This window comes from Capra hircus, chromosome 2 (genome assembly GCF_001704415.2).
Source record: "Capra hircus breed San Clemente chromosome 2, ASM170441v1, whole genome shotgun sequence".
In the NCBI taxonomy this organism is placed as follows: Eukaryota; Metazoa; Chordata; class Mammalia; order Artiodactyla; family Bovidae; genus Capra; species Capra hircus.
The window spans coordinates 117,315,005-117,336,540 of NC_030809.1; the positions used below are offsets into that span (position 1 = coordinate 117,315,005).

The 21,536-nt window shown below is 40.0% G+C and overlaps 1 protein-coding gene across 1 annotated transcript in view; it reads right to left on the reverse strand.

The window, feature by feature from the left end:
* The window catches only part of PDE11A (phosphodiesterase 11A), a 449,211-nt gene that overhangs the window by 268,346 nt on the left and 159,329 nt on the right, over positions 1 to 21,536 (reverse strand). Inside the window, exon 4 of the mRNA XM_005675916.3 lies at positions 14,877 to 15,017. Within this exon, the coding sequence (XP_005675973.1) occupies positions 14,877 to 15,017 (141 nt within the window). The remainder of the gene's footprint in view (positions 1 to 14,876; positions 15,018 to 21,536) is intronic.

Sequence of the window (21,536 nt, forward strand, 5' to 3'; positions counted from 1 at the left end):
GTCTGATCTTTGCTCTTGTCTCCTGGGAGGTAACCTCTAAGCCCTTGGAATGCGCAGCCTTGATAAAAGTGTCTTTGCTTACTTGGGTGCCCTGGGCCAGCCAGACAATAACAACGTAACTTAGCATAGTGGCTTTGAGCCACATCAACAGTGTGATTGAGGGTGGAGGCTTTGGGTCACATGATATCAGTTGACCTCCAGAGGGCATGGAGACAGAGGGCAGCCATTTGGGTGGCCAAATAGGTTTTAGTGACCAAGCCCCAGCTAAGATTCTGGATGCCAAGGCTCGAGTGACCTTCCATGGCTGACAATACTTCACGCGTGTTGTCTCATATCACTGCTGGGAAGTTAATGTTCTCCATGACTCCACGGAGAGATGACGAATGGAAGCACCACTTTTGGACTTTTCTGGGCTCTGCCTATGTGTCTCTCCCTTGGTTGACTTCAATTTGTATTTTTTTCCTCATAATAAACCATGACCATGTGTGTAACCGCTTCCAGTGAATTCTGTGAGCCCTTCTAGCAAATTATGGAGTTTGAGCATGGTCTTGAGAATTCCTGAGCTTGTAATTGGTATCAGAAGTGAGGGCAGTATTATAGGTTATGTTCCCTAACGTCACATCTTTTATAATTTTAGGTTATCTTGTCTTTAGAAGAAAAACGAGGATAATACTAATTTTGATGCATCTTTGGCTAAATATTGATTGTCCAATGTGTATCATACCAAAGATAGAGAGATATAAAATAAGGGCTCTAAGCTTAAAAGAACTAATTTCTTAAAAACATCTGGCTGTGACATATGGCTTACGGGATCTTAGTTCCTGATCAGGGATGGAACCATGACCCTCAGCAATGACAGCATGCAGCTCTGACCACTGGACAGCCAGGGAATTCCCAAGAATTACTATTTTAAAGAGGAAAAAAAATTAAACTTAAGAGTAAAAATTAGACTGTAAGATAGAGAAAGCAAATGTTTTCAGAACTCACAGTGGTGACTCAGGATCAGACACTCTGAAACCTAATTCTGAAAAACAGCAGAGGAAAACTTCTTGATGTGTTCCTTTTACTTAGCCAAAGGAATTATAAAATCTATTCATTTTTACTGTTTACTTTGGCTTTTGAGAAGCTCAGAAAAAATCCCTAGGTTCAAAGTTATATCATCTCTTGCAGCACAATTTGGTTTGCAGTTTGTTGACTTGGTTTCGTTTTACTTACATCTACTTTCTCTTTCTTCCTTTTGATTTGAAAGTTTGCCTTTCATTCTGGTATGTGTTTGGCACTCAGAAAATATTTGTTCACTATGAATTTTTGTATTTTTGCTGAAGGTTACCTTAAATGCTTTTGGCAATTAATTGAGTAAAACTATAAGCAAAAAAGAGATGAAGTACTTACATACTTGGAAAATGTAGGAAGTATATAAAAATACTTTTACACATGATATAACATAAATTTGCTTATGTAAAATTAACTACAGCTGAACAAAGCTATTATGGGCCATTGTGTGTGTGTGCATGCTCAGTCCACCAACTCTTTGCCACCCCATGGACTGTAGCCCTCCAGGCTCCTCTGTCTATGGAATTTTACAGGCAAGAATATTGGAGCTGGTTGCCACTTCCTACTCCAGAGGATCTTCTGACCCCAGGGATCGAACCTGAGTCTCTTGTGCACTGGCAGGCAGGTTCTTTACCACTGAGCCAACTGGGAACCCCCAATAATTTGTGTAAAGAGTATATTTTTCAGAGGTATAGATGGGAATCTGAAATAGTGGGTAAGAGAAACACAACAATTAGCTGATAGCAAACAACGCAAGAATAAAAGAGAAGAATAAAAGAGAAGTCTTGAGTTCCATCCAGAGAGTAATAAAATATATGCAGAGCAACGAAGCTTTGAAGACAAACCCACTGTTGACTGTCAGCCACATTTGATCAAGGACGTGGCAAAACGCCATCCTTGACTCCATCAGGTGCATAAGGTTAGTCAGGCTCCAAACCATCAGTCCACGAAGGGCTTCAGAAACATTCTGGAGTACATCTTAGGATTGCCACAGAAATCTTAGTCTAAATCACATATTCAAGAACACAAGATTGCCAGTGGAATGCCCTCACAAATTTTCTGAATTTAGGGCAATCTGAGATTAAGTTTATAATCTCAAAGTTACCAGAATATTGAGCCCTTAAGGCAACATACACATGGGCCTTGGCCTTGAGGACAGCAAGATAAATGGCAAAGACGTTTTATAGTTCTGTATATACACAGTTTTATATAGCTATAAACTCTTCTGCTTGCTTCCCATTCCTCCAGAGCCACAGTAGGCAAAAAAACACTGTAAGCCAAATCTGGTCCCTATCTGTTTTTAAAAATAGAGTTTTATTTTAACAGAGCCCACTCATTAGTTTAAATATTACCTATGGCTGCTTTTTGCTATGACAGTAGGGTTGAGCAGAGACTCCATGGGCCACAAAGTCGACAATATTTACCAGCTGGCTCTTTACAGGAAAAAAAATTGCTTATTTCTGGTCCAGAGTGATCTCTGAAACAAGTTAGCTAGTTATTTTCTGCCAAGCTGTTAATGGCTAATGATAGATTAATGTATCTGTGTTCCCATGTAATTTATCTATAGTTCAGAAAGAAGATTCCTGGAGTCAAAATCTTTTCATTTGAAACAATACTGTAATGATAGAAATTTTAGGCACCAGGATGAGTGTTGGGGCATATAACTGAGGACACGCATATGTCCCAGTTGTCATGGGACCATCCCACTCTAATTGAACTTGTTGTCATGGGACAATTATTAAAAGTAGCCCCTTTTACTTTCAAAAATATCTTTGTTTGAAAGCAAAACTCTAGGCAGCCATGGCTCAAACAACTTATATTTTTAAAAGGAATTTGTTAAAAATATAATGTGCCCAAGTTGAAAATTATTTATAGTCAGACACCTGGGTTAAAAAACTGAAACAGAAAAAACAGCTAAAATTTTTGATACAATCTAATGGGATATGTAGTGTCACCACGGAGGTTATGACCAATAAAAAATAGATGAAAGCACAAACAAATGAGAATAAAGTACATGTTTTATTCTTGACTTGGACAATTCGAATGGTTCTTAGTTTCTAAATTTTGAAAATCTATTCCCTAATTCCAATTTTGATTTTTATTATAGATGCACTACATGAATGCAGATTAAACAAATATCTAAATGCACACATACACTAAGTAAAAAGGGAATCTTACAAGAGAAACATCAGAAGTGGCTTATAGGTCAATGAAATGGAACAAACAGTTCCAAGTTCCTCTGGCTGTTGATCAGCCCTAGGCATTACACCCCCCTGGGGAAGGCATTACACATGCAATAGGGAAGTAAACAAAATATCCCCAAGCATCTGTGACTGTTCTTTGGAAAAGCTCCATGGACAGAAGTCTTTTTGATTTGCATATTTATCAAACACTAGTTGGCCTGGTTTCTCTGTTTTCTTTCTTTTTTTTTTTTTTTAAATTTAAAAACAACTTTTAAAAAATGCTAGGCTCAAATAGATATTCCTGCTACCAAAAAAGAAAATACAACTGATCTAACAAGCTGGAATCAAGATTGCTGGGAGAAATATCAATAACACCAGATATGCCGATGACACTACCCTTATGGCAGAAAGTGAAGAGGAACTAAAAAGCCTCTTGATGAAAGTGAAAGAGGAGAGCAAAAAAGTTGGCTTAAAGCTCAACATTCAGAAAATGAAGATCATGGCATCCGGTCCCATCACTTCATGGGAAATAGATGGGGAAACAGTGGAAACAGTGTCAGACTTTATTTTGGGGGGCTCCAAAATCACTGCAGATGGTGCCTGCAGCCATGAAATTAATAGACGCTTACTCCTTGGAAGAAAAGTTATGACCAACCTAGATAGCATATTCAAAAGCAGAGACATTACTTTGCCGACTAAGGTCAATCTAGACAAGGCTATGGTTTTTCCTGTGGTCATGTATGGATGTGAGAGTTGGACTGTGAAGAAGGCTGAGCGCCGAAGAATTGATGCTTTTGAACTGTGGTGTTGGAGAAGACTCTTGAGAGTTCCTTGGACTGCAAGGAGATCCAACCAGTCCATTCTGAAGGAGATCAGACCTGGGTGTTCTTTGGAAGGAATGATGCTAAAGCTGAAGCTCCAGTACTTTGGCCACCTCATGCGAAGAGCTGACTCATTGGAAAAGACTCTGATGCTGGGAGGGATTGAGGGCAGGAAGAGAAGGGGACGACCGAGGATGAGATGGCTGGATGGCATCACTGACTCGATGGACGTGAGTCTGAGTGAACTCTGGGAGTTGGTGATGGACAGGGAGGCCTGGCGTGCTGTGATTCATGGGGTTGCAAAGAGTCGGACATGACTGAGCGACTGAACTGAACTGAACTGAAATGAGTATATACATATGTATATACGTACATATATACAAAACAATGATTGCTGGGGTAATAACCAGAATTCTTTTAGATGCCTTTCATTTTGCACTCTAGAAAAAAGAACTGGGAACAAAAATCAAATAAGCTTTAAGTTGGTTTTCTTATAGGGAGAAGGAAAGTTAAAGAAAGCAAGATGGGGAAATGGAAAAGAAAGTGAAACAGAAAGGAAAGCCTGAAGCAATTTTTACCATCCATTCTGAGGCTGTTTCAGAACTATCAAATGACCATTACTACTTTCATCTCTTCCTCTCAAGTGCTGGATTCAGGAAGATCACCTAATTCAATGGCTTAATTGTATGTGTATTCACATAAGAAGCAAGAAGTTAAGGAACACATTAGAAAACAAGTGGAGCTTGTGCTTCATGGTTTAGAAAATAAGCCAGCCTCATACTGATAAGCTCAGCTATAAAGTACTTCATGGTGTTCTGAACACGAAATAGCTGCCAGCCATTGGGATAATCCATGAAACGAGAACACACGGAAACACCAGTGCTGAGACAGCGCCTCAGGACAGAAGATTAAAATGTCTACATTCTTGCTTTCCTCGACTAAGCACACCAAGAAATAGAGATAATAGTAAGTATATGGGCTTGAGAAGAAAAGAACCAAGGGAAGTGATAGGAATTGCTTAGACAGGTTCATGGAATGGAATAACATTAAGCAGGGAATATTCAGCTCATAGGACTAGGCAGTTCCTAATGTTGACAGCAGCTAGCTATGGAACAATCTTCTTATTTTTTCAGTCTAGTGGAAAATGCCATTGACAAAGTCACTTAAGGTTGATTGACTAAAACACTAAAGAAAAGCAAAGGAGGGTAAAATATTAACTTTGGCAGGAGAGAAGGGCTAATAAGGCACTCCTCGTTCCTATTTTTGCCATCCACTGAGTAAACCAGTCAGTTTATACCTGACTGCCCAGTTTAAAGAGGACAAACGCAGGCTTAACACTGAGTTAAGAGCTTGACAAATCAGAGTTTCTACAAACTAGATTTAAATGTTGTTTCTCCCTCTTCCTCTCAATAACCAGCCTTTAAGAGTATTCAAATCACACAGTCAAAAAAAAAAAAAGGTTTTGTTTCCAGAAATGATTCTAATAAAATAGAGAAGAGCAAAAGTTATATTCAGAGGACAGAAACAGGAGATTCTTTTTTCCCGAAAATGATACTTTTTTTCTGATTGTAAAAAGTAGTGTATGAAATGCCAGTAGAGACGGTGCTATAAGTTCATGCTGTGATTCTTCTGCTCTCTTCCAAAAACAAAGATTAATAAAATACAGAAAGTCAGAAAGACATATAGAAATTTAAAGGCAGAGAAAAGATAAGGGGAGAATAGGAGAGAGAAAAAAATATCTCTAAGGTCTCAAACATGAAGATTCAGACCTACTGTGCTCCAAGTCCAGAAACAGGCAGGCATCTACTACTGGGCTTTGGGAACTAAAAGTACCTCCTTGAGACAGGTGGCCTAGTTTCACCCCCAGAGACTGAACCATCTGCTTCTGGCGTAATGTAATATTACCACACAGCAGGAGATCCAAGCGACCAGTATAAATAAGGACCTGGTTCTTGATTAGGGGCTAAGGACCTGTGCAAACTATTAGACAGGGAGGGAAGAGCACAAGAGAGAATGAAAGAAACCAATGATATAAACAAAACACGCTCCCATTAAATTGAACTCCAATCCCAAATGAAAAAACAAACACTTAGTATTAATATAGCTAACTGAATCAACAACCGAAAGAACTGGATAAGACGACAGTGATGAATCAGTTACACTGAAGATTTGAACATACTTCTATCAGATAATGATAGATGGATAACAAAAAATACTAAAAATATAAATGATTTGAACATCTTGTTCTTGATTATGGGTCTGGAGGAAAAGTCAGCTAGAAAAAATTCTTTTGGAAAAGACTTTCCTCCTTGAGGGAAAGAAGAATATATAAAAAGAAGTTTCCCTTCTCCTCCTGGAATACATTTATAGGATCTGTACCAGGTTCCTGGACCCTGAAGGTGGAAGCCAGCTAGGGAAGGCTAACCACTAAGACAGGAAAATGGACAGAGTCTGGGTCATTGATTACATCATCTGCTGCTGCTCCATTCCCAGAACCTTCTTATCATGTAAGATACAAATGTTCTTATTGTTCAAACCATTTTCCCTTGTGGATTCTGTTATTTGCAGAAATCTCTTAAACTGATCTATAGATTAAAGCCATTTTAATCAAAATCTACAGTTGTGCATGAAACTGGAGAAGCTGCTCTTAAAATTTATATGAAAGAGCAACAGGTCAAGAATAGGCAAGCCAATTTTAATGAAGAACAACACTGAGGACTTGTCCTATCAAATATCAAAGAGGGTGATAAAATTATAGAAACTGAGAAAGTGTGATACTGGTGCAGAAATAGAGCAGTGGGACAAAATAGTGAGCTCAGAAACACACACAGTTATATATGGAAACCTGATATGATACAGAAGGGGCGGTGGTTCTGAGATAACTGGTTATACTTACACAGCTTTTCACTATACACAAAAATAAATTCTAGATGGACATAAAAGCCCGTAAATATCAGATAGATTAAAGAGAATGTCATTATAGCATGGAGGTAGGTCAAGAATTTTAAGAAACAAAACCTGTATGTCCCAAATCAAAAAGGAAGATTGATAAATTTGATACATTAAAATTAAAATAGTCCATGCAACTAAGATACCTGTTGGAAGAGGAATAGCACTGACTGCAGTCTTGGCTGTGTACGCCAAGCCCATAACGTCCTACTTTCTGTCCGGTTCATTTCTCAGGATTGTGTTTACCAGGAACATCTGAGCAATGAGGTATCATCTCTCCCCAGACAAACAGCAGGCTGGATACCACTCAATGTAAAAGGGGTCTATTCTCCAAGTACAATGTTCCTCTATAAGGATAATATACACCCACAGCTTTTTAGCCTTAGCTCTATGTATTCAGTACTCAATACTATGCTTCTGTCTTCTCCATCGCTTGCTTGGCTTGATTTCAACCTGTCATATTTTTCAGGAAGGGCTTCCGGGAACTAAGTCTCCCACACTCTCCTTTGCATATTTAAAATGTCTATCTGTGGCTTATATAATTGAATATGAATTTGGCTGGGTTTTAAATTAAAGAGTCATATTTTCTTTCCCTGAGGACTTGATATCTGTTCCTATACAGTGTTCTTGCACTGGAGAGTGCTACCAGGAGGACTAACACCAGAATGAACTTTCCTTCAACAGGTAACTCGATGTTGTCTAGATGCCTACAGAAATTTTTCATTATCTTTGAAGTCCATAAGCCCTGGATGTGTTTCAATACTAAGCAGTGAGCATCAGCTTTTCCTGAAATGATGTGTTCTTTCAGTCTGTATATTCAAGTTTGCTTTCATTTCAGTAAAATGTCCTATTTTTACTATTGTTGGTCAGTCACTCAGTCATGTCCGACTCTTTGTGACCCCATGGACTGCAGCATGCCAGGCTTCCCCATCCTTCACTGTCTCCTGGAGTTTGCTTGAACTCATATCCATTGAGTTGGTGATGCCATCCAACCACCTCATTCTCTGTCGTCCTCTTCTCCTCCTGCTCTCGATCTTAACCAGCATCAGGGTCTTTTCCAATGAGTCGGTTCTTCATATCAGGTGGCCAAAGTATTGGAGCTTCGGAGGCAGCATCAGTCCTTTCAGTGAGCATTCAGGGTTGATTTCCTTTAGGACTGGCAGGTTTGATCTCCTTGCCATCCAAGGAATTCTTGAGTCTCCTCCAGTACCATAGTTCGAAAGCATCACTTCTTCGGTGCTCAGTTTTCTTTATGGTCCAACTCTCACATCTGTACATGACTACCAGAAAGACCATCGCTTTGATTATACAGATCTTTGTCAGCAAAGTAAGGTCTCTGCTTTTTAATATGCTGTCTAGATTTGTCATAGCTTTTCTTCCAAGGAGGAAGTGTCTTTTAATTTCATGGCTGCAGTCACCATCTGCAGTGATTTTGGAACCCCCTCAAAATAAAGTCTGTCACTGTTTCCATTTTTTTCCCATCTATTTGCCATGAAGTGATGGAACTGGATGCCATTATCTTATTTTTTTGAATGTTGAGTTTTAGGCCAGCTTTTTCACTCTCCTCTTTCATCTTTATCAAGCGGCTTTTTAGTTCCTCTTCACTGTCTACCATAAGGGTGGTGTCATCTGCATATCTGAGGTTATTGATATTTCTTCCAGCAATCTTGACTCCAGCTTGTGCTTCTTCCAGCCCAGCATTTCTCATGCTGTACTCTGCATATTAGTTAAATAAGCAGGGTGACAATATACAGCCTTGATGTACTCCTTTTTTAATTTTGAACCGGTCTGTTGTTTCATGTCTGGTTCTAATTGCATACAGTTTTCTTCTTTTTTTTCCTCCTGTCTCATTTCTCATGTTCTCTTCAGAGATACCAAGTTTCCTTATTTTGGACTTTCTTTTTACTCCATATTTATCATTCTCTCTTATCTTTTTATACTGTATTATTTTCCATTTCACTTCTAATTTTATCCTCCATGCCTCTGAAAATGTTAGAAATTCTTTCTTCTGTTTTTAATGTAATGTTCATTTCTGTATGGTTACATATTTTCTCCTCTTTCTTTCTAAGCTCTACCAACTCAGTTTTCTTATCTGCGAGTCCTTGTATCTCTTCTTTGAACACTTTTTTCCCCTGAGAGATCACACTATCTTGAATTTCATTTCATGGAGAATTGTTAGCAATTTTTCTGGTGTGTGTTTCTCAACTGGTGTTTGTTTTTACATTATTTTCTTCCTTTTTTTCTTTTGATACATTTGCATAAGCTCCAGGCTGGTGGCTTTTTGTTTTGGCTGATACAGTGGTAAAGAATCCCCCTGCCAATGCAGGAGATGCAGTTTCTATCCCTAGGGTCAGGAAGATCCCATGGAGATGGAAATGGCAACCTACTCCAGTATCCTTGCCTGGAAAACTCCATGGACAGAGGAGCCTGGTGGGTTGCAGTCCATGTGGTCGCAAAAGAGTTGGACACTGAGCACCCACACACACCACATCTTTAAGTAAATAATGGAGAAGGGGTGACATCGGGACAGTGGGTAAGGATGACTGCACTTGAATTTTGGTCTATTGTCTTGGAGTGCTTTTTCAACAACACACTCTTCCAGGCAACTCCTGCCTAACACAGGCCACCCTTGCTTACTATGAAGTCCTATACAACATGATATTTTTGTGTGATGAAAGCCTTAAATGCTCTCCAGGAGACCAAGATTAGCAGCTGCAGGGTGACTTGCCAGTCACATTGTCAACCCTGCTGACAGCCTTGTTTCCAAGACAGCTTGTCTGAAATTTTCTTGTTCCACCCCACCTCTCCCGCCACTCTATGGCAGCAAGGAGGACTCAAGAAACATTCTGAGCCTGCTCAGGCACCCATCTGTACTGCTCCACGCAGGTGAGCTATGCTCTCCTTGTTGTGATGAACACTGTACTCCATCCAAGAAGGCTGGATGCAGGCAACTGCAGTCAGCTTTCTACTATACCCCACCCAATTTTCACTATGCTATGTGAGCCGTGTGTGGGGTGATGATTGGAGTAGAGTTATGAACGCTTTTTCTTTTGTGAATTATAGTTTTATTTCTTGTCCTTGGTGTTTTTAGGTTGGTCCTTAACTGGCAGAAGGTAATAAAACTCCATTTAGCAGATCCTCTCTCATGACACCCTGACTTTCAAGTTCACTCTCTCACTGCCAGGTCCAGTACCTGCCCCCTTTTTCCATGAGATGATAAACTCTAACTCTGCTTGGGAGGATAAGATGCAAGATAACATAACTCCAAGGAAGAAAATTAAGACTCCATCAATTTAATAACTGTGAAAATATGATCTCATTTATGTACCCATATTTTGATTAAAATCACTTCCTTTTACATTCGTTTTTCCTCCTTTATTACTTACTTAAAAATATATCAAGGATACTGTTCCTATACATATAGATAAACATCATTATTTTAAAGGATATATATATATAGCATTTCATTATATAAAACTTCTGTTGCTATTTGATTTATATTCTTATAACTATAAATACTGCAGTAAAACTTCTTATATACTGATTTAGCTCTCTTATACTTCTCCATCTCCTTCACTATGTTAAATTTTAAGAAGAGAAATTGCTGAATGCAAAGGCTATGCTCTTTTAAAACTGAAGCATATTTTACCAAGCTTATATCCATAAAGGCTACCCCAGTTTAAAATCTCATCATCAGTAATAAGAATGTCCATTATCTTATACCCACACTCATACTTGCTGTTATAATTCTCTTAAATCTTTACCAGTCCGATGGCTAAAAAATCATAGAAGTGTTTTAATGTGCTTATATTCTCTAAGGAATTGTGTGAATGTTTTAGAAAACCTTTCCCCACCGAATGACTATAAAACAATTCTCACCAGTATTTTTAAGTTCTTTTTTTACACAAATCTTTGCTCCATCTGAAATTTATACTGACTTCACAGAAACAAGACAAAAAAGTGGGCAGCTCATTTTTCAGTGTCATAAGAAAGTAAAGGCCACCCAAGGATTATCTAGGATGGAGATCTGAAAACTACTGCCTGCAACCAAATCTGGCCCACCACCTACTTTTATAAATAATGCTTTATTGGAACACAGCCATACTGAGACTGCTTTCATGCTACCATGAGTAGCTGCAACAGAGATCATGTGACTTGCAAAGCCTAAAAAATTTACTACCAATCCATCCATTCTGAGGTGAGGAAGTCTCAGCCAGAGAACTTCATCTCGGCAGGACTTTCTGTTTGTTGAAACCTCTGTGCCAGCATTAGCTTTTGCCGCCTGGTGTCCTGTTCAGCTGGCTTCTCCTCTTATACATGGCGTGACTGTATATGGTTTCCTTCCCATCCTTTCTACCTGACAATCAGGGTAGTGCACAGAACAGCGATCAGCCCCCTTAAGTCTCAAGTGTCAAGAAACTTTTGGCGAGAGGCATGTTAAAGGAAAGCAGGGCATTATGACTTTTCCGCGTGGTGATGCCCCATATATAAGCCAGCCCCCATTGCCGCCCCAGCCCCACACTCAGCTCCCCCACCACCTGCCTAGCAACCTTGATAAAAATTCTTTACAGCTTCTCAAATGGTACCAAACAGATGGGTCTCCTCTTTCTGTACACAGTTCGCTTTTACCCCTGACCTTGCCCTTCTGGATTGAAGGAGTTCATTCTCACTCTGAGAGGGAGGGGACGGGCAAAGAGAAGAAATGATAGACTGGCCCCAGGTTTTCTGCCCTGACTCTGCCATTCCGGAAAATCTTGGAATGTTCAGCTGTGATAGAGAAAAGGTCTTTTTAACCTTCATGACTACACCAACACCTTTACCGCATGTTACCATCTAGTCTGGCTTCCCCAGTGGCTTAGCAGATAAAGAATTCACCTGCAATGCAGGAGACCCAGGAGACAAAGGTTCGATCCCTGGGTTGGGAAGATCCCCTGGAGAAGGAAATGTCAACCCACTCCAGTATTCTTGCCCGAAAAGTCCCTTAGACAGAAAAACCTGGTGGGCTATAGTCCAAAGGGTCGCCAAGAGTCGGACATGACTGAGCGACTGAACACACACAAGCCATCTAGTCTAGGGAGTGGTTTCCAACCCCCTCCCTACTTTATATCCTGAAGTTCTTACTGTTATCCTCTCCGGCTCTGCCCCCACCTTCCATATTATCTTCTGTCATCTGTTCTTTTTCATCTCACTTGCCAAAGAGCAAGACTACAGGGTAAAAGTTAGTCCATGTTAGAAGACTTGCAAAAAAATGATCACCCTAAGCCGGTTTAAATTACTTCCATGCCTGTTAACTGACCAAGCAAACAGTGAATCTACCCCTGTTCAGATTCCACCTGGCCCCCCAGCCACCTGCCCTCATGGGGACCTGGGAGTGGCTTGTAAACCCTGGAAACAAGCCCCAACAGTTTCCCCTTCTTGCCTTTGCTCAAGCGGAGCCCACAGCCAGCCAGGCACCCACTAGCATCCCACCTCGTCCCACTCCTTTCAGAGGCTTCCCTGTCAGGTGGTGGGGGATACTCTTGCAGGTCAGTTGACTCTTGGAGCCTGAATTTCTCATCAATGAATGAGGATGATAATACTATTTACCTCATAAGATGCAGTAAGTATTAAATGAGCCAAAATGCTTCCTGAAACATCCAGAAGCACTTCACATATATGGGCTATGTATGTGTGTGTGTCCTCCCAAGGATCTATTGTGCTGTGTGTGCTAAGCCGCTTCAGTTATGTCTGACTCTTTGAGACCCTATGGACTGTATCCCTCCAGGCTCCTCTGTGCATGGGATTCTCCAGGCAAGAATACTGGAGCGGGCTGCCACGCCCTCCTCCAGGGCATCTTCCTGACTCAGGGTTCGAACCTGTTTCTCTTATGTCTCCTGCATTGGCAGACAGGTTCTTTACCACTAGTACCATCTGAGAAACCCAGGATCTACTGAGTTTTACACAACCACAGGATAATTGCAAGGCTATTGTTGGTTTAAACCACATTTGTTGAGTAAAAATAACACCAAACTGTAGAGTTGGACTATGAAGAAAGCTGAGCGCAGAAGAATGGATGTTTTTGAACTGTGGTGTTGGAGAAGACTCTTGAGAGTCCCTTGGACTGCAAGGAGATCCAACCAGTCCATCCTAAAGGAGATTAGTCCTGAGTGTTCATTGGAAGGACTGATGTTGAAGCTGAAACTCCAATCCTTTGGTTACCTGACACGAAGAGCTGACTCATTTGAAAAGACCCTGATGCTGGGAAAGATTGAGGGCAGGCGGAGAAGGGGACAACAGAAGATGAGATGGTTAGATGGCATCACCAACTCAATGGAAATCAGTTTGGGTAAACTCCAGGAGTTGATGATGGACAGGGAAGCGTGCTGCAGTCCATGGGGTCGCAAAGAATCAGACATGACTGAACAACTGAACTGAACTGAACTGCTAAGATATGGGGAAATACTCCTCAACATTTTAAACATATATAGATTTTTGAAAGCTTAATGCTAAATAGATAACCAACAAGGTCCTATAGTATAGTATAGGGAACTATACTCAATATCTTGTAATAACCTATAATGGAAAAGAATTCCAAAAAGGATATATATATATAACTGAATCACTTTGCTGAACACCTGAAACTAACACAACATTGTAAATCAACTATCAACAAAATGTTTTTAAAAACTTAAAATATTTTATGTTCTACAATATTTATTATTAAACCTCCAAAATTTACCCAAGGTTCTTGTTTTTTGGGGAACTCAAACCTAAAGGCAAAGACAATAACCTTTCTAAGTAACTACAGTAAAACATCATTCTCTGGGGTATTAAAATGGCACTTCATTGCTAGACAATTCCTGGTCTTTGAAAAGTTCACGGCAAAGATATTAAACTGCTGCTGAGGGTGTAGACATTTAGCTTTCAAGAAGTTAGATGGATGGTGGTCATTATTTTCAATATTGCTGTGTATGTACCCAGCAGACTTCCCACAAAGAGCCAGAGGACCTAAAAGACCCTGAAAGCCAAGAGAAGGCAGGCCCGAGGCCGCGGCCAAGGGCTACTTGCCCCTGAGGTGAGAGTAAGCAGCCCCCGCATGAGGAGGGAAGGAGCCTCCGCCTCCTGACTGGCGCTCACTGAGTTAGTGTCCACAGGCCTGAGGCAGCAGCAGAAGAAGGCGGAAACAGGGAAGCAACAGAACAAACCTCTGCTGGAGAGGGCCGCCCCACTGAGGCTGGGGTGACTCCACTGAGCGCAAGCGCAGAGAGCCCTGCTGCCCACTCCCCGACCCGCAGCCCCAGAAGAGGGCTGTGGAGTATTGCGTGGACTGCAGTCCATGCCCACACGTGCTGAGGGCCTTCCCTTGCTGTGTGGGTTCAATGGGAGGCTGGCAGCCTAGCTCCTCTTCCCTTCAGCTGTGTGAGTCTGGGCAACCCCTTCCATCCCTTGGGCTTCCCTGGAGGCTCAGCTGGTGAAGAATCCGCCTGCAATGCAGGTGACCTGGGTTCCATCCCTGGGTTGGGAAGATGCCCTGGAGAAGGGAAAGGCTACCCACTCCAGTATTCTGGCCTGGAGAATTCCATGGACTGTAAAGTCTGTGGGGTTGCAAAGAGTCTGACAGTACTGAGCGACTTTCACTTTCCCATCCCTTAGCTGCCTCGTCTGTGTACACAGAGCTCCACTAGACCTCAAGGTCGTCAGAGTTTCTCAGATAACAGCAGACCAAGACTGAACAAACACATACAGGAAATAGAGACTTTACTTTCATAAACAGTCACCTCATGTTAGCAGAGTCACAAAAGAGGGGTTCCGGTCGCGATTCCACGAACTTAGTTACAACTAAACTAAACTTTACTTCCTCAACACAGATGACAGATGAAAGATGACTTACTGGTGATTCGATGTCCTCCAGGAGTAAAACAGAACAGCGTTCACATTTCAACAGCGTTTGGGCTCGATGCATTATTTTCTTGACAATTTTCTCCAGGTCAGTCTGTTCTTCAAAGAGGTCATTAACCACCTCTAGCAAAGCCTAGGAAAGAGAAAATGGGTGTATTTAGGTGGCTAAGGGACTGAATTAAAATTTGTCCCTCAAAAATTCCATTTCATCTTTGCTATAAAAATATAAATATTTTTGTGTGGCTAAATTTTAAAGTGTTTATGGTTGTTTTGACATATTTCCATAGTTTCATTTCATAACACAATCTTGAATTATCAAATATAACTTGAGAATAGTGCCAGTCCGTGTGTGTGTGTGTGCTTAGTTGCTCAGTCATGTCCAACTCTTTATGATCCCATGGACAGTAGCCCACCAGGTCATATAATCCCACATAAATTCCTCATATCGCTATATGACTATATTCCATACAGTTAATGACTACATGATCTCATATAATCATTACTGACAGGCTTTTCTGCTCCTACAGTAGTTTTTCTGCAATGTCTTAAGAAACATGACTGGGTTTAAAAATCAACATTTTATGAATACCAAATACTTGATTCTCTCCAAGGCCCATTTATTTCAGAAAATTACAAAGCATCTCTTTCTCACCATCTGGAAGAAACAGCTTCATGGTCAGACTCAAGACTTATTTTCATGAATATATATCTCTCACAGAACTATTAAAGAATTATAGTAGTGGATGCTAGTTAAGTTTCAAAATCTTCAAATACATATATATATAAAACCCCTATTAATCCCTCTACACAAGAAATTTGTCCAGCAGAACATTTAAATGCCATTATACATCTCAAAAAGAAAACATCATTAAAAATTTATCAAAGAAATAAAATAAAAAGCATAAAAATCAAAGAAAAAACTTAAATTCTAACCTGAAAACTGTATACTCATTTAAAAATGAAATTGTGATAACATGTCATTTTTATCCAGCTAAGATAGCTTGCAATTTATACACTGAAATAATATTTCTTTAGAATTTTTAATTACATGGATACGTCCTGAGATTGAAGAACAGTGAGCCATTTACAGGTAGTAGATATTTTCCCTCTATCAGAGCGCAATCAGAAAATTACACAGCCAGTGGATGCTTTGTTCAATAGAATTTAATATGATGTCTCCAGTCTGACCTGTCACAAAAGGATTTCATGGGTATTCAAATTCACATCTATTCTGATAGGTGGTGTTGACTAATTTTCAACTCTGGTAATGCATTTGATTTGTCCTGAAACCATCTGAAACATGAGAATTTCTTCTCTGAGTCTATTGAGGTAGAAAAATATTTGAATGAGTTAAGGGATCCATGAAATGAGTCTAAAGCTGGACAGCGTTTTCTCTAAAGAGAGCTTGTGACTGTGGCTAAGGGCGATGCATTGCTCTACAGTTCCAAAGCAAAGAGAAACACTACGAGTTGAAAAAAGTTTTAAGTGTATTCTGTCCGTTTGGCATTTGGACAGCAAATTGCTGTAAGAGGTCAATGTGTGGTAATTTCATGTGCAAATATAATATTAAAAATGAGGCAACTGTCTGCATAATTACCAACAAAATCCCCTGTTATTAAGGGAGGGGACATTATTTCCTTAATCATCCAGACTAGTTCTTCAGATGGATCATATTAACTGAACAAATATTTAACTTTTCAATTTGTCGTGACTGCATGGATGGGGCCTCTGGGACCCGTATACAGGAACATTTATCTCAGAGGAAAAACTAATTGTGCCTTGAGTTTTGTACTGACAAATCGCATTATAGTAATTTTATTGTTTCTAATTAAAAATTGCTGCTTTACTAACAAGTGATAAAAGTTTCACAAATAACAATGCAGACTGACTCCAGAATAGGAGAAAAAAAAAAGAGAAGAAAATCTAGGATGACATGCAATGTGACGGACATGGAAGCTTTGCACACAGTTGAACACTCCCTGTTTCTCGATGTCATTTGCATGTCCCCAGCTCCTTCTTCTTCAGACCTTCTTTGGCTCCTGGACTCAGCCTTGGACCTTTTCCCTTCTCTTATCCATATATTTTCCCCACCTGTACCCTAGTTTTAAATACCATCTATATGCTGATGGTTCCCAAATAGTAATCTTGACTCTAGACTCCCATATCCAACTGTTTATTTGCCACCTGCACAAGCCTAAAGTCATTTTCATTCATTTCCCATATCAGTAGGCCTTCTATATTTCACTGCTAAGTTTTTTGGAGAATCTCTCACTTCTCACTGTTCAGCTACATTATTGCTCCCCACCCCCAGCTTTATTGAGATATAATTGACATAAAACTTTGTGTGAGTTTAAGGTATACAATGTGATGATTTAATACACCAATATATTGCAAAATGATTACTACACTAAGGTTAGTTAACACATCCATCACCTTACATAACCACATTTTTTTTGTGATAAGAACATTAAGATTTGTTTTCTTAGCAATATTCAAGTACATAATGCAGTATCATTAATTAGAGTCATCACACTGAACACTAGATCTCCAGTACTTACTCATCTTATAACTAGAGGTCTGTATACTTTGACCAACATCTCCCCCTTTCCTGGACACTCCAGCTCCTGGAAACCACCATACTACCTTCTGCTTCTTTGAGTTCCGCTTTCATAGATCCAATATATATGTGAAATAATACAGGCTGGATCACCAAAAAACCAAGAGAGTTCCAGAAAAACATCTATTTCTGCTTTATTGACTATGCCAAAGCCTTTGACTGTGTGTGTCACAATAAACTGTGGAAAATTCTGAAAGAGATGGGAATACCAGACCACCTGACCTGTCTTTTGAGAAACCTGTATGCAGGTCAGGAAGCAACAGTTAGAACTGGACATGGAACAACAAACTGGTTCCACAAAGGAAAAGGTGTATGTCAAGGCTGTCTATTGTCACCTTGCTTATCTAACTTCTATGCAGAGTACATCATGAGAAACGCTGGGCTGGAGGAAGCACAGGCTGGAATTAAGATTGCCAGGAGAACTATCAATAACCTCAGATACGCAGATGATACCACCCTTATGGCAGAAAGTGAAGAAGAACTAAAGAGCTTCTAGATGAAAGTGAAAGAGGAGAGTGAAAAAGTTGGCTTAAAGCTCAACATTCAGAAAACTAAGATCATGGCATCTGGTCCCATCACTTCATGGCAAATAGATGGGGAAACAGTGGCTGACTATATTTTTCTGAGCTCCAAAATCACTGCAGATGGTGACTGCAGCCATGAAATTAAAAGACGCTTATTCTTTGGAAGGAAAGTTATGACCAACCTAGACAGCTTATTAAAAGGCAAAGACATTACTTCGTCAACAAAGGTCTGTCTAGTCAAGGCTATGGTTTTTCCAGTAGTCATGTATGGATGTAAGAGTTGGACTATAAAGAAAGCTGAGCACAGAAGAATTGATGCTTTTGAACTGTGGTGTTGGAGAAGACTCTTGAGAGTCCCTTGAACTGCAAGGAGATCCAACCAGTCCATCCTAGAGGAGATCAGTCCTGGGTGTTCATTTGAAGGACTGATGTTGAAGCTGAAACTCCTATACTTTGGCCACCTGATGTGAAGAGCTGACTCATTTGAAAAGACCCTGATTCTGGGAAAGATTGAAGGCAAGAGGAGAAGAGGATGACAGAGGATGAGACGGTTGGATGGCATCACTGATTCAGTGAACATGAGGTTGGGTGAACTCTAGGAGTTGGTGACGGACAGAGAGGGCTGGTGTGTTGTGGTTCATGGGGTTGCAAACAGTCGGACACAACTGAGCGACTGAACTGAACTGATTTCACTTAACACAGTGCCCTCAAGTTTCATCCATTTTGTCACAAATGGCAGGATTTTCTTCTGTCTTATGGCTAAATAATGCTCCATTGTGTGTGTGCATGAGTGTATCACAATTTCTTTATCCATTCATCTATTAATGGACACTTAGGTTGTTTCCATATCTTGGCTATTGTAAATAATATTGCAATGAACATGGGAGTGCAGATATCTTTTTGAGCTAGCAATTTAATTTCCTTTGATATATACTCAGAAGTGAAGCTGCTGGATCATATGGTAGTACTATTTTTAATTTTTTGAGGAACCTCCATATTGTTTTCCATAGTAGCTGCACCAATTTATATTCCCATCAACAGTGTACAAAGGGTTCCCTTTTCTCCACATCCTTACCAACACTTGTTATCTCTTATTTTTTTGATAACAGCCATTCCAAGAGATAGGAGGTGATATCTCATTATAGTTTTAATTTGCATTTCCCTGATGATGTTGAGCATCTTTTCATGTGTCTATTGGCCATTTGTATGTCTTCTTTGGAAAAATGTCTTTTCAAATCCTCTATATTTTAACTGGATGATTTGGGGGGTTTTTTGTTTTTGTTTTGTTTTGCTTTGTTTTTTGCTGTTGAGTTGTATGAGTTCCTTATATATTTTGAAGATTAACCCCTTATCAATACAGATGATTTGCAAATATTTTCTCCCATTCCATAGTTTACTTCTGAATTTTTTGATTGTTTCTTTTGCTGTGAAGAAGTATTTTTGTTTGAGGTAGTCTCACTTGTTTATTCTTGTTTTTGTTGCTTGAGCTTTTATACCAGACCCCCCAAAAAATCACTGGAGTTTCCACCCATATTTTCTTCTAGGAGTTTTACAGTTTCAGGTCTCAAGTTTAAGCTTTTACTCTATTTCAAGTTAATTTTTGTGAGTGATGTAAGATAGAGGTCTAATCTAATCTCATTATTTTGCATGTGAATATCCAGTTTTCCCAAACCATTTATTGAAAAAAACTACTTTTTCCCCATTGAGTATTCTTGGCTCCCTAGTCAAATAGACGTTGACTCTATATGTATGGGTATATTTCTGGGCTCTTAATTCTATTCCAGGAATTAACCTGGTGGCTCAGACAGTAAAGCATCTGCTTGCAATGCAAGAGACCTGGGTTCGATCCCTGGCTTCAGAAGATTCCCTGGAGAAAGAAATGGCGACCCACTCCAGTACTCATGCCTGGAAAATTCCATGGACAGAGGAGCCTTGTAGGCTACAATCCATGGGGTTGCAAAGAGTCGGACACGACTGAGCAGCTTCACTTCACTTCAATTCTACCCCATTGGTCTGTATGTCTCTTTTTAATACCAGTACAATACTATTTTGATTACTATAGCTTTGAAAAATAGTTTTAAACCAAGAAGTGTGATGCCCCCAGCTTTGTTCTTCTTCCTTAGGATTGTTTTGGCTATCTGAGGTCTTTCCTATCTGCTCTTTAGACACATGGACCAAAGCTTCTCCTACCGCTGGGCCTTTGCACTTGATATTTCCTCTGCTTGGAATCTTCTTCCTAGATCTTTGTGCAGCTTTGCTCCTTCATTTCATTTAGCTCTCTGCTCAGATATTACCTCTTCATAGAGATCTTCTTGATCACCTTCTGAAATCAACATCATCCTAAACTACCCTTCAGCAACCAGTCTGTATTCCATTATCTCACTTTGTTCTTTTTTTATAGCACTTACCACCACCTGATACTGTATTATTTTTTATTTGCTTGTTTGTCTATAATCTATTGTTTCATCTAAATGATAAAGTTCTATGAAGGCAGGGACTTCGACGGACAGTGTCTGAAGAGGACCACAAAATAAATATTTATTGAGTGAGTAAATTAATACATAAGGATGCAAAGATTCATAATGCATGAAGTGTTCCTTAAGGAATTTAAAATGTAGTTGGAGAGGAGGGCCATTGATAAATATTATACAGTGGGATAAGTGTCCACAGTAAAACAATGGCAATAAATATAAGACAAAATAATAAGTAAAGAAGGAAAGATTAAGTGGAACACTGAGCTGGGTCTTAAGGAAATGCAAGGCAAAAGCAGTGGGAGAAAAAGGTGGACATGAGGCATTGAAAGCAGAGGGAGAAATATTACTAAGAGAATGAGAAAGTGAAACAGACTGTTTTCTGGAAATTGGGGCCTATACTGCTGGAGTGCCCAATTGTCAGGAAACATTTAACAGGAGGGTTCCTGTGTGCTGTTTTGGATCTGTCAGGAATTCTCTGTTCCTTATTAATTCCTGAATATTCATGAATTAAGAGGAGAGGCAAGCCTCTCCCGGGGGCTGAGGAATCCAGGCATTTCCTTGTTAGTTTTTCTATACGGTGATAAGTACCCTCTTCCTTTTTATGAACCATATGGTAAAAGTGATTATTTACAACCCTCTCTCTTTCCTATGGATGACCTCATGTTTCCTTGATAACTTGTAAGTTTTGATTTTATCTCTGCTGAATATAGCTATCTTATAAGAGTATAAATACCTACACAATGTTGAATAAAACACCTTTGCTCCATCAGAGCTTTGGTCCCCGTGTCTTGCTTTCTCTCTCTCTCTCCTCTCTCTCTCCCCCTGTCTCTCTCTCCCTGTCTCTCTCTCCCTCTCTCTCTTTTTCAGGCTAACCTCCTGGAGCGCAGAGGCTCTCTGAGTTCACTTTCCTGCCTGGGCTTCTAAGACTCTCTCGAGAAGGCGCTCTGTGCCTTCACCCCATCGAGAGAGTGCCTGAGGCCTCCGTGAACAGAGCAAGCCCCTTGTCAGGGACTTCATTGGCTTTCTCCGTAAACCAA